This window comes from Vipera berus, assembly GCF_964194415.1.
Source record: "Vipera berus genome assembly, chromosome: 11".
NCBI classification, from domain to species: domain Eukaryota; kingdom Metazoa; phylum Chordata; class Lepidosauria; order Squamata; family Viperidae; genus Vipera; species Vipera berus.
In genome coordinates this window covers 19,836,250-19,852,091 of record NC_138214.1, presented here as the reverse complement: position 1 = coordinate 19,852,091, position 15,842 = coordinate 19,836,250, and the positions used below count along the sequence as shown (strand labels likewise).

Below are 15,842 nucleotides of genomic sequence, written 5' to 3'. Positions count from 1 at the left end.
CATTCCGGTTGGTGGTCGCTTCGTCTCAGGGTTACTTCACCCGATGCCTTTTCCCACTCATTTTTCCTTCCAACGCCCATCGACCACCGGGGTTTTCGGTCGTGCTGCTCCACCGCTTCTTCCCCGGGGAAATATGCTGCTTCAGCTTCCCATCGTCTCTGGGATTCCATTAAGGGGGAAAACTCCTTCTCCATGGGGCTTCCCTCCTCTCTTGCTTCGTCGCCAGACATAGTATTTATTGCAAAGTCCCCCGGTAAGGTTTCTCCCTTCCAGGTTGACTTTCAGTGCAAGTCCTGTCTACTGTCAGGACCCACCCCAATCCACGTCTTAGGAAAACAAAAACTCTTGGAGTCAGTTCTAGTCCAAAAGGAATTTTTACTAGGACATGCTTGCTTGTGGAAATACAAGACAGGACTTAGTATTGTTTTACAAATTGAAACTTTATAAAGGGTTCCTGGTTCAACCCCCCTTCCCTCAACCCCATTTGGTCAGCCCCCATCATTTTACTTCGTGTCATCCCTTTCGTGGGAAAAAAGGAACTTCAAATCTTTATAGTTATTGCCTTCTTCTTCTTCAGAATTAAAAGAAGACACAGGCCAGATGCCATCTTCTCTAACCCTCCCTTTTGTTCCCCCAATTCAAAAGATTCCCTTGGTCTTTGAAATAACCTAAGGCAGGCTGAATCCACATGCGCTCCTCCTTCCTCGGGAGATGGCAGAAGCCATGGGGGGGATGATGTTTTAAACATGCATTTATGAATGTGATATAAATGGATTCTGACAGTAGTTCTATTTCTAATCTTTGGAATTCCTCTTCTAAGTTTTTTCCCTTTTGTTTCTTCTTTTTATTTTCCCTTGCCATGTAAGCTATAGCCACTCCTCTCACATACGCCTTCATTGTATCCCATAAATTTTGTATGTTCATATCCTCTTTTTTATTTACCTGGAAGAACAACTTTAGCTGTTCCTCCAGCTTTATTTTAAATTCTTTGTGTTTTATAATCGCTCTTTTTAGCGTCCATCTGCCTGTTGTTGTTTTTTCCCCCTCTCCACCTGATTCTCACCGGGTTGTGCTCCGCCCAAAGGTTCGTTTCTATTTCTACTTCCCCCATTTCCTGCGATAGTTCTGTCGATACCCAAACCATATCTATCCTGGACCACGTCTTATATCTACTTGAATAGTACGTGTATTGGCTTCCCCCTTGGTTTCTTTCTCTCCAAATATCTCGCATCTCTAATTCGTCCACCATCATAAAAAAAAAAATTGGCAATATTCTTCTGTGTCCCTTTCTTTTTTCCTTTCTTTTATAGTCTAGCTTCCAGTCTATCATTGGATTAAAATGGTCCATAATACAATCTATCTCACAATCTATCGCCCGTAATGTATTATATAGTTTCCTATAGAACTGTTCTTGCCCCCCATTTGGGGCATAGATTCCTACTAATATTATCCATTTTTGGTTAATTGTCATCTCCACTACCAAAATCCTACCTTCTGTATCTTTATAGATTTGCTTGGTTAAGATTGACTCTCTGATATATATCACTACTTTTTTTTGTGCTGTGATAAAGATGCAAACATCTTCCCCAGTTTAGGGCATTCCAACACCTGTCTATGCTGTTCCTTAATGTGAGTCTCTTGGATAACTATAACATCTAAATTTCTTCTGATCAATTTATTTAAAGTTTTTTTCCTTTTTTGAGGAGAGTTTAAGCCATTAATATCAAAGATAGGATTTAGAGTTCTCCCATCATGTTTCTACTTATATCTAGTTTTTATACCCCTCGTTATTCTAGTCTCCCTTGGCTCCTCTCTCAGCTCTTGTTGTTTCCTTTCATAGTTTACCGTTTCCTCTCTCTTCTCACTTCTCGTTTTTCCCTGTTGTCCCTCCTCTTCTACTCTAGCCAACCTTGACTCCCTCATTTCTTCGACATCTCTCTCTAGTTCTTCTTCACTGCTAAAGTTTTGCTTATAAAACTCCTCCACCTTATCTGGAGTATCTATTCTAATCTTCTTGTCCTGCCACGAGATCAGTATTGCCTCTGGAATCAACCATCGAAAGTTAACATTATATCTAGTGAATTTTGTTGTCAAGAAGTGGTAGGGTCTTCGTAGATCCTGCTTTAGGACAATCAGCTGTTTCCCCCTACATTCTAATGGCTCATCTCTCACTCTGTGGAGAATCTCATCCCTAATCAACTTTTTAACGAACCTAACATGAATCTCTTTAGGCAGGTTATGTCGTCTTGCATAGTTTGTATGGATCTGATAGACCTCATCCATTTCACTCAGCATTTCTTCTTTCCCTATTCCCAGAGCTTTTGCCAGTAAGTCCGCCATCATTTCCAATAAATCCTCTCCCCTTTCCTCTCTTATATTCTGAAACCGTAGGTATCGGTCAGCTTTTTCAGATTCTAGGGCGATGACTGTTGCTTCTAGTTCTTTTTTCGCTCTGGTTAGCTTCTCATTAATTTCTTCTACTCTTTTTTCTTCCTTTTCCATCCTTTCCTCCATCTTTTGTAATTTCTGTTCATTCTTTGCCATCTGCTGTTGGAATGATTCCAGTCTTCCATCCATTACTTGCATACATTCTTTGAGATAGCTTGTGTCATTCCTCACCTCTCCAATCTCTTTCCTCAACTCCTCATGATTTCTAGCCATGGCCTACTGCATCGCTTGTAACATGACCTGTAGGTCTTTAAATGCATTAGACCTTTCTCTTTGCAGAAGCTCATCAGTTTATTTTTGACTCGATGTAGCTGAGGCAATCTGTGCCCCCTTCTTCGCTGTCCCTACCTTGGATAGGCTAGGAATACTCGTCATTTTGAATAATTCTTTAAACCAACGCACCCTTTTACTATATCTCTCCACACTTCAATCAATAGAATAACCTACTTAGCTTAATTATACCTAAAATAACAGTAGTAATAACAATACAAATAACATAAGATAGGTAATTAATAGCAGTAAATAGAATATCTATAATTTTAAATATTAATTTCTGAGCACAAATTCACTGTTTCTTAATTATAATAGCAATAATTTATATAAATACACAGCCTAAACTTTATAAACCACGGCCACAATTAGATCTTATCTATTACTCCAAACAGTCTTTTGTATCCAAAGTCTATCGATAATCCCACAAAGAAGAAAAGAAAGACTTCCAAGGGGATGTGTCCAATGTCAATAAGTTCCAAGGAAAGGAAAAGAAAAAAGAAAAAAAATCTATTTTAGCCACTAGATGTCCCTCTTGCTCTTTTTTTAACTTCAGCTCCACATAGAGAATTGTGCTATCACTTTCAAAATGTCACTTCCAAAATGTCAGCTCATTCTTCCAGATCTCCTTCTCTTTCTCTCTTCTACTGCCAATTCGATCTCATATAGTCCTTAAAGCTCTCCGGTCTAGGTTCCTTTCTCATTATTGCTGTTCTTTCCCTGCTAACAGGTCTCTATCTCATTCCAAATTCAATTTTGGGACTTTTTGTATTTTTTCCCCAAAAGAGCCTTTCTCGCCACTTTTGGGGGGGGAGGAGGAAAAAAAACTCCCCCCTTTTTTCCCTGGGATCCTTCTGACCTGTGCTACCCGGGGAAAACTTCCAAAGGAAGTTCCTCCATCAGAACCAATTTTCAGCCAGTTCCAGTCACCTGTTGTTCAGCTACTTCACCGCCTGTGTTGTCCCTCTGTCAAGCCTCTATGTCAGCCATTGAAGGCCGTCTTCTTCCCCGCTCGGTCTGCCAGGCTCTTCCCTGCTGTCACGCTCCGGTCGCCACCTGGATTCACACTACAGGTCATCCTTCTCGGCTCCCCTCCAAGGAACTGTGGCTCTGAAAAGCTAGCCCAAGCGGCTGGTAAAGCGGTTGTGTATTTCGGCGAGCCGTTTAACACAACCGGTCAGCTTGACAGCTGGCCCCGCCCCCCAAACTGATGCTCTGAATTGGTCAGGAAGCCAGGTCCAGTGGCACAAAGCAAAGCAAGCTGGCTCCTTCTCTCAGAAGCAAAGTAGTTATGCTGCTCTCTGAAACCACTGGGAGGGGGCTACACATTGCTGTTCATCAGAAGAACCACCACCAACCCCTGCTGAAATTTCGCAAAAGCTGAGTCACTGTTCTTTTGCTTTGTCCTTCCTGCCTCCAGGTCCCTTTATTTGGGCAGAAGTGGGAGATGTGCTGAACATAGTTTTTAGGAACAAAGCCATGCGGCCTTACTCCATTCATGCCCACGGAGTCCTGGAAAAGAACAAGGACTCTAAGACAGCAGTACCTGGTGAGTCTTGCCAACATGTTCTCTGTGGCAACCTATACGCCTGAGTTTTGTTTCTTCATTTACACATGTTGTGTTTGTGTATGTGTGTATCAAAAAGTTCACAACTGCACCATCTGCCCTACCATCCCTAAGACTTAAAAAGCCTTAAAAATATGAATTGTCAATGCAGACGTAAACTGTAGCTTCTGGATGGACAGGGTAGTGAATTCAGAAATTCCTGGTAAGAAAGATGCTAATATGTGGGCAATTTGGAAATAAACCTCCGTTTGGTTATCAATGACAGATACTCGCAGATACAGAACTTTTATTATAACATTAGAAAACTACAACATTACATTACAACATTCAAATTGAGGCACTTGTCATAATGTCTTACAAGATTTGAAATTCCTTGTAGTAGGGGTGTGTTTGATCAAAAACATCCCAACGGAACTGCTTCAAAAGCTTCTAGCGGTGGTGCGGTCGAGCATTATCGTGAACCAACACGACACTGGAAGTCAGCATGCCTCGATGCTTGTTATGGATGGCTTGTCTGACTTTTGTAACGTTTCACAATAGACTTCTGAATTGATGGTTGAATCACGCTCCATAAACTTCACTAGCAGTACTCCTTTGGCATCTTCACATTTGGCAGGATTTTCTATGGCACCACTTCCAGCGTGGTGTTGGTTCATGATAATTCTTGCCCGCACACCGCTTGTCATGGTTCCGAAAGATGAAACCCAATAAAGAACTTCAAGGCAAGGAATCTTCCTTAAAGAACATTTTATTCAGGAAACAAAGTATCAGCGTTACATAGTTGAACCCAAAACTAAACTTCCCGCACCCAGACACAAAGTAACAAGTTGCAATTCCCACCCTCAGACAGTCATAAATCACGTTCTCCAATTAACTTAAAGCGCCGGGCTTCTCCTCCATTCTCTCAGCCCACCAAATGTTATCAGTTTGCATCCTTCAGTTCCCACGAAGCTGCACTATTGTTATGGCTAGCTGAGCTTAAGTATTTGCCCCATCCCCCTTCTATGTCTGTTTTCCTAATAAGCAAAGAAAGCAAGTTAAAAGCAAAGTAAAATGGCTGCAATTTCGCTCAGTGGTCATAATGGGAACATCCATTGTCACAGCGTTGACACCGCTAGATGCACCCAAGAACTTTTGAAGCAGTTCTCTTGGGATGTTTTTGATTACCCCTCCCCCCCTAAATCCCAGATTTGGTGCCAAGCAACTACTAAGGGATTTCAAACTTTGCAAGACATTATGACAAGTGCCTCAATTTGAATGGCAATTAATGTAATGCTGTAGATTTCTAATGTGCATAATAGAAGTTCTGTATCTGTGAGTGTCATTGATAACCAAATGGAGGTTTATTTCCAAACTGCCCTCAGATTTCCTTCCTGCCTATAATTATTTTCCCAGATTCAAAGAATCCAGAGTATCAGGGACTAGGCTGAGTCGATGAAGAGGCATGTAAAAAGGAGCAGCTCTCTATGCGGCCACTTTATTTTTCTCACTTGTCCTTTGTTCAGCCCCCCTCCCCCATCTTTTCCCCAAGGACTGAGGAGATAATTCTTTTTTCCTTCACCCCCCTTTTTGTTTTGGTCAGTGACCATAATAAAGATCATAGTAATCCCATTTTTTAATGCCAGTGTTTCTCAGCCTCAGCAACTTTAAGGTCTGTGGACTTCAACTCCCAGATTTCCCCAGCCAGCTAGAATTCTGGGAGTTGAAGTCCACACATCTTAAAGTTGCCGAGGTTGAGAAAGACTGATGTATACCATAGTCCAGTGAGGGAGTTTAGGCTGCGAGTGGAAACTTGGTCCTAGATCAGCAGGGAACTTTGTGGCTTAATGGAGTTTTGATCTCAGATTTCCCCAGTTGTCATCTGAAAGCTAATTATGGAGTCCAACTGGCTCACTTAACAACACTAGTTGCATTATTCTGTCTCTTTTCACCTGCAATTGCTATGGTGTCTGTTCTGTTTTGCTACCGGCCCTGCAGCAAAAGCAGGGACAACCCCTTTACAAACGGCAAAAGGCTGGAATAAAGCCTGCCAAATTTATTAACATTAAACAGAGCAAGACAAGACACCAACCATGAAACAGGAGCTATGAAACAGGAACTATCCAAGCGGTTGCCTTCAGCAAACCAGCCCTCCCACATTCCCCTTAAATACAGTTCAGGGCGTGGCCTCTCTCTGCCTCCTTCTGAGGTGCCCCATTGCCTTCCTCTGTTTACTCCTGATTGACTGCCTCCTGCATCGGGCGTCCTTGAACAGGGCCAGCTGTGGGTCATCTTCATCCACGCTGTCAGGCTCACACAGCTGGGTCTCCGTCGTGACCAGGTGGGAGGGGCGCGGCTGAGGGCTCTGCGGAGCCTCAAGGCCATCATCAGCAAGCTCTTCAACACCCCCCTCCTCCTCCTCTGAGTCGTCCGACCCAACTGCCGAACCCACCGGCTGACCCTGAATCACAACAGTGTCCTCCAAGAGCCCCCAAAGTCTCATTAGAGCAAACAATTTGTGAAAACTGAATAGAGGCAATAAATATCTTAAAAAATGCAGAAGTATTTAAATATATTTAAATAAATACAGAAGAACAGAGTTAAAACATGGTTTGTAAAGCAACAGCTAAAAAGAACATTATTGTAAAAGAAAAACCCAAACACTCCAATCAAGTAATTTTTAGTTGCACAATAGCAGAGAACTGTCAGAACCCATTTCCTTGTTGGGGGGTATTGGACTCTGTCCTTTTCCAGTTTCTTTCTGTGGGTTCTGTCATTCTCCTGAGGGGAGGGGGGGAGGCCCTATCGGATGTTTATTTCTCCTTTTGCTTGGACACAGTGTATCCTGTCTGCTGTTTCTATCCACTTGCTCTTTGAACTGTTTCCCCTTGATGTCAATCAGGGGTGAGAAAGGAATGTGCCTCCGGCCATCTGGCTTATCTCTTGCTGCAGAAGAGAAAGATGCGAAGACCCAACAATGTCTTCACAGGCATGGGAACGGGCTCTGTTATCAGCTCCATTCCCACAGCGGACTTAACAACTGGGGATTGGCTCGTTTGAACTGACCTGGTGAACTATTGGGGTGGGGTTTGCTTGATGCTCTTTTAACTTATTGATCTGAGCAGGAACCCCTCAGATCCTGCCTTCCATGCCTGCAATCAGCTTCTCCCAATAAAAGTTCCTTTTGGAATGGATTTGTTCCAAGAGTCCTGCTTTCTTGGGATGAGGTTTTGAAGCGGGTCCTTACATATTCTTAACCAGTCAGTTAGGTAGGGGTGTGCTGGTGGAAGCATTTAAATTAATAATCTTAATCCTGCAACATCTTGAAGCTCCAAGGACCTATGCAAGGATCCTTTTTGTAGACTTCAGCTTGGCATTCAATACCATCATTCTAGATATTCTTCAAACTAAACTAATTCAGCTAGCCATGACTGACCACACTTGTAAGTGGATCATAAGCTTTCTAAACAGATAGGAAGCAGCAGGTAAAGCTAGGCTAAATCACACCACCTGTACAATTAGCACAGCCCTCCTCCCCAGGCTTCTCCACTTCTCTCCCTATACCAGGGGTAGGCAACCTCTGCTCTTTTATGACTCATGGACTTCAACTCCCAGAATTCCTGAGTCAGCTCAGGAATTCTGGGAGTTGAAGTCCATGAGTCATAAAAGAGCCTAGGTTGCCTACCCCTGCCCTATACCAACAACTGCATCTCAAAGGATCCCTCTGTTAAAGTACTGAAGTTTGCAGATGATGTGGAGTTGCTCTCATTTCAGACCATGAGAATGAGATTGAATAACTAGCCTTGTGGTACGGCTGGAACAATCTTAAACTGAACACATTCAAAATGGTAGAAATGATAGTAGATTTTAGGAAAAACCTCCTATTTTACAATACTAAACAGCAGTATCAACAGTAGAGACCTTCAAGTTTCTAGGTTCTATAATATCTCAAGACTTAAAATGGAGACCTAACATCAAAAATGTCATCAAAAAAATACAACAAAGAATGTTCTTCCTGTGCCAACTCAGAAAGTTCAGACTGCCCAAAGAGCTGCTTATATGGTTCTACAAAGGAATTATTGAGTCTGTCATTTGCACCTCTATGACTGTCTGATTTGGCACTTCAACCAAACAAGACTGACACAGACATCAGTAGTTAGCAGAAAAAACAGTTGCTACCAGCCTGCCTTCCATTGAAGTCCTGTATACTGCACAAGCAAAAAAGAGGGCTGTGAAAATATCTATCTACAGAAGTTGTTTCAACTTCTTCCCTCAAGACGACACTTATATGGCATTGCACACCATAACAACCAGACACAAAGACAATTTTTTTTCTCCCATGCCATCATTCTGCTAAACAACTAATTCACTCAACACTGTCAGATTACCTAGTAAAGCTATATTATTCTCATATTTCCTATTACCTATCTTCTTATGACTATAACTTTGTGGCTTGTATCTTATGATTTGTATTGTTTTATTTAATATCCTAGTATGATGTATGTTGTTTGCTTATCTAGTATCCTATCACTAAGCATTGCATCTTATGATTTATGATGAATATATTTTTATGATGATTATGATCATGATTTATCACCTGTTGCTTGTATGTACACTGAGAGCTTATGTACCGAGACAAATTCCTTGTATGTCCAATCCCATTTGGCCAATAAAAAATTCTGTTCTATTTGGCTTGTGAAAATTAGTACAGATCAAAGAAGAACACATGGAAACTATTGTTCCAAATAAAGGTATTGTTGAATCAACAATGGGAAAAAGTGGTCCTAGATTTTAGCTGATGCCCTGTAGTAACTTAAGTCTGCTGATAAATATGTTGCTTTTCTCATCATGTGTACTCTCTTTTGTAGCTTGGTGTTTATGAGGAGGGCTTTATATCTGAAGGCCTTAATTTTCAGATGTACAATCCTCTGTAGCTAAAATTCCTAACAAAAGTGTTGAAATCTCTCTCTTCCAGGAGAAATTGTAACCTATCAATGGAATGTTCCTGAAAGATCTGGTCCAGGACCAAATGATTCTGCCTGTTTGAGTTGGATCTACTATTCCACAGTGGATCGTGTCAAGGTGTGCATTCTTTCATTCCTTGCTGTTGATGTCCTCTCCCAGGATGAGAGGGAGCTGCCCAAGGAAGTGTTAGTGGTCAAGGTGGAGATTAGGAATGGCTAAAGCCCCAACCATAGCAGCTGCCTGGGCAGCTGAGACTGTCATTCTCCCTCAGCCAAGACTACCTCAGGGGCTAGCAGTTGTGGGGAAAATAGCAGAGGGAGTCTCATGCATGCCATCTTGAGCTTCTGGAGGAAGTGGTGTTTGTGTGTGTATGTGTGTTTGGTGATATATCCCTCACAAACAAATCTGCATGCTAGAAGCTGTTCACAAAAATAAGTAATAAAGCAAAAGAGACGTGAACATGCATCAGGCTCCTCAAAGCAGTGTTCGTACCTTGGCTTTTCTCTTCCCTTCGTTCTTCCTGCCCAGAAGATGAAGAAGCAGCTTTTCCTTTCAAAGAAGTCTGACCTGCAGCGTATGGTGCCATCTTTCTTTCCACACTGGTCTTAGCCCCAGTTCTGTCATGTTGTGTCCTACTGTTGCCTGCAGCTTTTACAACAGCTGTCACACTCTGTAGGTCGTCCTTGGCTCATAACCGTAATTGAGCCCAGAACTGCAGTTACAAATCATGCCAATTGTTAAGCGGGTCACTATGTGACCATACCCAATTTTACAATCTTTTTTTGCAGTGGTCATTAAGCAAACATAGTGGTTGTAAACACCATGGTCATTAAGTGAATGCTGTGGTTATTAAACAAAACCATTATCATTGCTTTTTTCTGGAAACCTGAAATAAATGCTGGATTCTGGCAAAAATGTTGCAAATTGTGGTCAGGTGACCATGGGACACTACAGGTGGCTGTAAATGCTGGCCAGTTGCCAAACACCCAAAATGTGGCCCCAGAAAGTGGGCAGAACTTCACATCCATGTTGCAAGTGGTTAGACTGGGAAAGTCCATTATAACTGGTTGCCGGCTGAGGACCACTTTGGCATTGGCTGAGGCGAAACCAACTGAATAGAATGGTACTGAGTTTTAGTATTCCTTTGTTCTGCGGTACCACACCTATGTAAACTTTAAGACCTTGACACAGCTGGCTGTGCTCTGCTTGTATGTTAATGAAAAATATGTGGAGTTCTACTTCTAGCAAATGTTTGCAAAGAGTTTTGCTCTCTCCTTTTCTGGCAGGATTTGTACAGCGGCCTCATTGGCCCCTTGAAAGTTTGTCGTAAAGGGACACTGGATTCCAACGGGAGAAGGAAAGGTGTTAGCAAGGAATTCGCCCTCCTCTTTTTGATTTTTGATGAAAATCAGTCTTGGTACCTTGAGGAGAATGTGAAGACTTATATCCAAGGTGATTGGAACCATTCCCACCAGCAGGACGAAGAATTTATGGAAAGCAACAAAATGCATGGTTTGTAGATCTCTTGTGTTTTTTGCATTAACGCCAATGATGTCTTTTCACATTGCAAAAAGAAGATTGCCTTTCTTACTGAAAAACAAGAAATTTCTAAAACAAAATTGACGGTTCCATGTGCACATTCCGCTTGAGTGGTGGGAGATTTCTGGAGTGCCAATATGCATACAACTCTAATTTCCTTAGGAAGAGCTCATTGTATATAGGTTTTGTCAGAAAACACATTTTCAATAGAAGAAAATATCTGTAGTTCAGGGTTGAACTGTGGAGTTGCTCTCTGAGCTTGCAGATGTTTCGTTAACCTCATCAGTGCGAGTGAGTGTGGGGTTTGTTCTCTGTTCTGCCTATGTTGGTGGGGATATGTGGTTTTCCCCTTGGTAGCTTCCTGATTATGGTATTGTTTTCTGCTTGATCATTTATCTGGTGTTGGTTGTTAGATAGGATGTGTTCTGGGCACTATCTAACAAAATGAAATTCAGTGGTGAAAAAAGTAAGGTTCTACATTTAGGCAAGAAAAACCAAATGCACAGGTATAGTTTAGAGGGAACCTTGCTCAATAGTAGCAACTGTGAGAGGGATCTCAGAGTCCTAGTTGACAATCACTGAAATATGAGCCAGCAGTGTGTTGCAGCTGCCAAAAAAGCCAACACAGTGCGAGTGAGTGCATTAACAGAGGGATAGAATCAAGATCACGTGAAGTACTAATACCACTTTACAATGCCTTGGTAAGGCCACACCTAGAATACTGCATCCAGTTTTTGTTACCACGATGTAAAAAAGATGTTGAGACTCTAGAAAGAGTACAGAGAAGAGCAACAAAGATTAAGGGACTGGAGGCTAAAACCTACAAAGAACGGTTGCTGAAATTGGGTATGTCTAGTTTAATGAAGAGAAGGACTAGGGGGACATGATAGCAGTATTCCAATATCTCAGGGGTTGCCACATAGAAGAGGGAGTCAAGCTATTTTCCAAAGCACCTGAAGGCAAGACAAGAAGCAATGGATGGAAACTAATCAAAGAGTGAAGCAACCTAGAACTAAAGAGAAACTTTCTGACAGTTAGAACAATTAATCAGTGGAACAACCTGCCTCTAGAAGCTGTGAATGCTCTAACACTGGAAATCTTTAAGAAGAGATTGGACAGCCGTTTGTCTGAAATGGTATAGGGTTTCCTGCCTGAGCAGGGGGGTGGACTAGATGGCCTCCAAGATCCCTTCCAACTTGATGATGATGATTCCTTCTTAGCTTTTTATTGTCTCTTTTAACCTGGTGTGTAAATGTTTATCCATATAAGCCATCCATCTATCTGGATGCCAAAATTAATGGAATTTTGGCATCCAGATAAAACCATTAATAGATACATGCAGGATTGGCAAGTTGCCAATCCTGCATGTATCTATTAATGGTTTTATCTGGATGCCAAAATTCCATTAATTCCCTAGCATTTTGGATTTCACAGTTTCCATGTTGAAACTTTGGTCCATGCATTATGAAATGTCTTGCAAGGAGTTTCCATTGTATGTTCTGAACTGCTTGTCAACTGTCCAACTAGCAAACCCAGAAAAAGAAATCTTCAAGGCTTTGAAGGCCATAAAAGATAAGCTTTATTGAGTACACATAATGATGATAACTTTATTGTCACTTTGAATGTACACCAATCGGCATACATCAAAATGAAATTTCATTGCATACAGCTCTCAAAGGGTCATCACCTCCTATATATACTCCTTGTTCGGGGCCTGCTCAAATTTCACATTGTCCATTTTAGTCTCTAGGGAGTGAACAATGGCAAACAGGACAGATGGAAATGGGGCTCCATGTGGATTAGCCCTCAAGTTAGCTTGTATTCTGACAACCTCGCCTTCTTTCCTTTTTCTGATGCTGACTCTTCCACCCTTTCCTTAAAGAGGCCTTGCTTCTTTTCGCCCCTGGAGCATACTGCTGCCGCCGCCACCAACTCCTCCAAAAGCCTCTCTCTCTTCCTCTGGGCCTGCCGACAGCCTCATCCAGTTCCTTCGCTCCATAAGCTCCAGGTCCTCTCCTCCTCTGCCTCCTCTGGAAACAGCCCTGATTTGCATTAGAATCCATCACTGGGCCAGCAGTCAGATCTTGCTGCTGGTAGAACAAATTCAAACAGCGCCAACGACTTTTAACGGTCTCACCAACAGTTCCAAAACAACTAGAAACTCGCCATGCCAGCAAAGATTGTCGGTCGTATGTCGTATGTTACCTTAGTTCCACCATGTTGCTCAAACACATTAAAATCTTCCTGATCATGTGGCCTATAGCCTTTACTGTCCCTCCCAAAACTATTCACCTTCAAGAGCCAATGCAGCCGCAGCCATTCCAGGCGCCGCCATCTTAGAACTTGAGCCCTGCCGTTTCATCAGTGCCTTGCAATCTTGGAACTGAAGAAGCAAAACCAGTTCTGGTTTTCCCATGCGAAAATCTGCCTAGTTAAACAATAGCTTCCCTTAACCTCAACCCTCCGTGTGTTCACGTTGTCCAATTATAGATCTTTACTTTGTTATGGGAATGGTCCACTTCTCCATCAGACACTTGTGTTAGTGACCTTAACATTCTTGCAGGCTCTCACGGTCTGTGAACGGCTTCTTAGAATCCCATTTCTTCCCTACGCTTTCTACCCCTACACTCTGTTTGTAGGGCATGTTGAGTAGTGATAGAAGTTAGCAGGCATCTTAGCGATTCAGCCTTGATACTGCTAGTTAGAATAATAGAATAGAATAATAATTTTACTGTCACTTTGAATGTACACTAATTAAAATGAAATTTCATTGCATACAGTTCTCAAAGGATCACCACCTCCAATATACACTACATAAATATGATAAAAATAAACAAATAAATACAGAATTATGCATATACCCATATATATTATATGACACAGAGAAACAACAGTCTAGTTTGGGTTATGTATATATGTGCATGGCGAGAAAAATTAATCTTGCAAGTTTACCAGATGGTAAGGAGTTTACCAGTTGTTCACGGATGCGCTTTGCTAGTCTTCTGCCAGTTTGTCCTACATGGTGGTGGCTGTTACATTTTTTTACAGTGTATGTTATAGATGACTCCTGGGTTTTGGGGGGTGGGAGCTAATTGGTGTTTTGGTTTAGTTAAGATATTTTGGAGGAGTTCAGTTGGTTTCTGTGCTACAGTGATGTGTGGTTGTAATAGTCTGTTGGTTATTTCTGAGATATTTTTTATGCTTGATAGTGTTATACTTTCCATAGCTTGTGTTGGTTGTGCTGTGGTGGGTTGACTGGTCAGGCACATTTTGAAAAAATTGTGTAGTTATCCATTTGGTTGAAAGATATTTGTATAAAACATCTGTTTTCTTTTTCTGGTGTTCTGGGTTGTTGTAGTGTGTTTGTATTCATCTGAATAATGTTCTTATACAGCTTCTATTCTGGGGAGTTGAGTTGTAACTTTGGTAATGGAGCACTTGGTTAGTGTTAGTGATAGAGTTGTGCTTCTGATTTGCTATCATTTCCTCTGCTGATAACAACAACCAGAAAGGATAGCCTGTTATTTTCTTCTTTCCTTGTGAATTTTATTCCTTTGAAGAAGTTGTTGATTGTTTCATGTATTGAAATGTCCAGAATCATGGACCTCTTCCTCACTTTCTAGCTTCAGTTTCATGAATAGATACACCAACAAATCAGAGGAATAGCCCTGGGATCACCACTCTCAGGACTCATAGCAGAGACTGTAATGCAACATATGGAAACTTCAAGCTTAAAGTGTGTGCACGATATTGCCACCCTTACTGCTTCTTAGCTTGCCAACACGCTGGGTGAGGGGAGGGGGGAAAATAGAATGCAGACTCCAAACAACAAAAAAATCCAACTATGTGAATCAAGGATGTTTCAGCAGGTGTTTACCAACTGACAAAGACACTTTCTCATAACAAACTTTTGACACTTGATTGGACAATGTGACAGGCACTAATAGGGGAAGGGAGAATTGTATGTTTTAATTATAGCAGTTCGTACAGGAAATAATCAGAGCTGGTTTTGATTTCAGTCATGCTGAAATGATGTCCTCAATAAAGTTTAGCATAAAGAGATTGAATCATCTCATTGGTGCTTACTTGGTTGCGTTCATTAGTCGGAACCTTGACATTTGGAATTCAATATAATGCAAACACAAACAACAGAATATAATCCAACCAGTGTCTTAAGGTTCAAAAGAGCTGATTTTTTAACAAACTCAGAGAGCCCTACGCAAAAACTCATGGATAAAAATCCTAAAGGGGAAAACAACTCAAGAGGCATGAAAAATATGATCACAAAGCCCAGTCCAACACAATACCACTGAAAAACAAAAACAAGAAATCCAAGTAGAAACCAACACGGCTGCACAAAGATCTCTCTGATAAACTGAAAGACAAAAAGGAAAAATACAAAAAATGGAAAGACAGACACATAACTAAGGCAGAATATCAACAGACAGCCAGAACATGCAAAGATAAAGTCAGGAAAGCAAAGGCTCAGACGGAATAAAAAGTCAAAGATAATTAAAAAAATATTTCAACATATAAATAACAAAAAAAGTCAAGGAAAGATGGCAATGAAGTAACTGGCAGTAGAGAGAAAGCAAAGCTGCTTAACTCATTCTTTGCATCTGTCTTCACACACAAAAAAAAAACTATAGCTCAACCTGCCAAAAACATAGCTGTAAAAAACAGACTATAAATAAAAATTAAAATAAGCAAGAAAATGGTTATATGCATCTGGATGCATATAAATCACCAGGATGACGGATTACATCCCAGAGTTCTGAAGGAACTGGCAGATATCTCAGAACCACTGTACCATATCTTTAAAAAATCCTGGAGCACAGGGAACTACCAGAGGATTGGAAAAGAGCTGATATGGTTCCCATCTTTAAAAAAGGAGGAGGGAAAAAACAGAACCCAGGAAACTACAGAAAAATCAGCCTAACATCAATAACTGGGAACATACCATGTTACCCCAAAAATAAGCCCCTCCCCTAAACTAAGACGTACCTTGATTTTTTTGGGGGGCTAATATAAGCCCTACCCAAAAATAAGCCCTAGTTAGGACCCTGACCACTCT

General features: G+C 41.4%; 1 protein-coding gene across 5 annotated transcripts in view; it reads left to right on the top strand.

Annotated features, from left to right (window-relative positions):
• Positions 1-15,842, top strand: part of HEPH (hephaestin) — a 114,641-nt gene that overhangs the window by 76,371 nt on the left and 22,428 nt on the right. For all 5 annotated transcript variants that reach the window (XR_014027596.1, XM_081336708.1, XM_081336706.1 and 2 more), the window contains 3 exons: positions 4,139-4,267; positions 9,240-9,346; positions 10,516-10,741. Coding sequence is in view for 4 of the 5 variants with exons in the window: in XM_081336708.1 (XP_081192834.1) it covers positions 4,139-4,267; positions 9,240-9,346; positions 10,516-10,741 (462 nt within the window). In the remaining variant the exon portion in view is untranslated. The remainder of the gene's footprint in view (positions 1-4,138; positions 4,268-9,239; positions 9,347-10,515; positions 10,742-15,842) is intronic.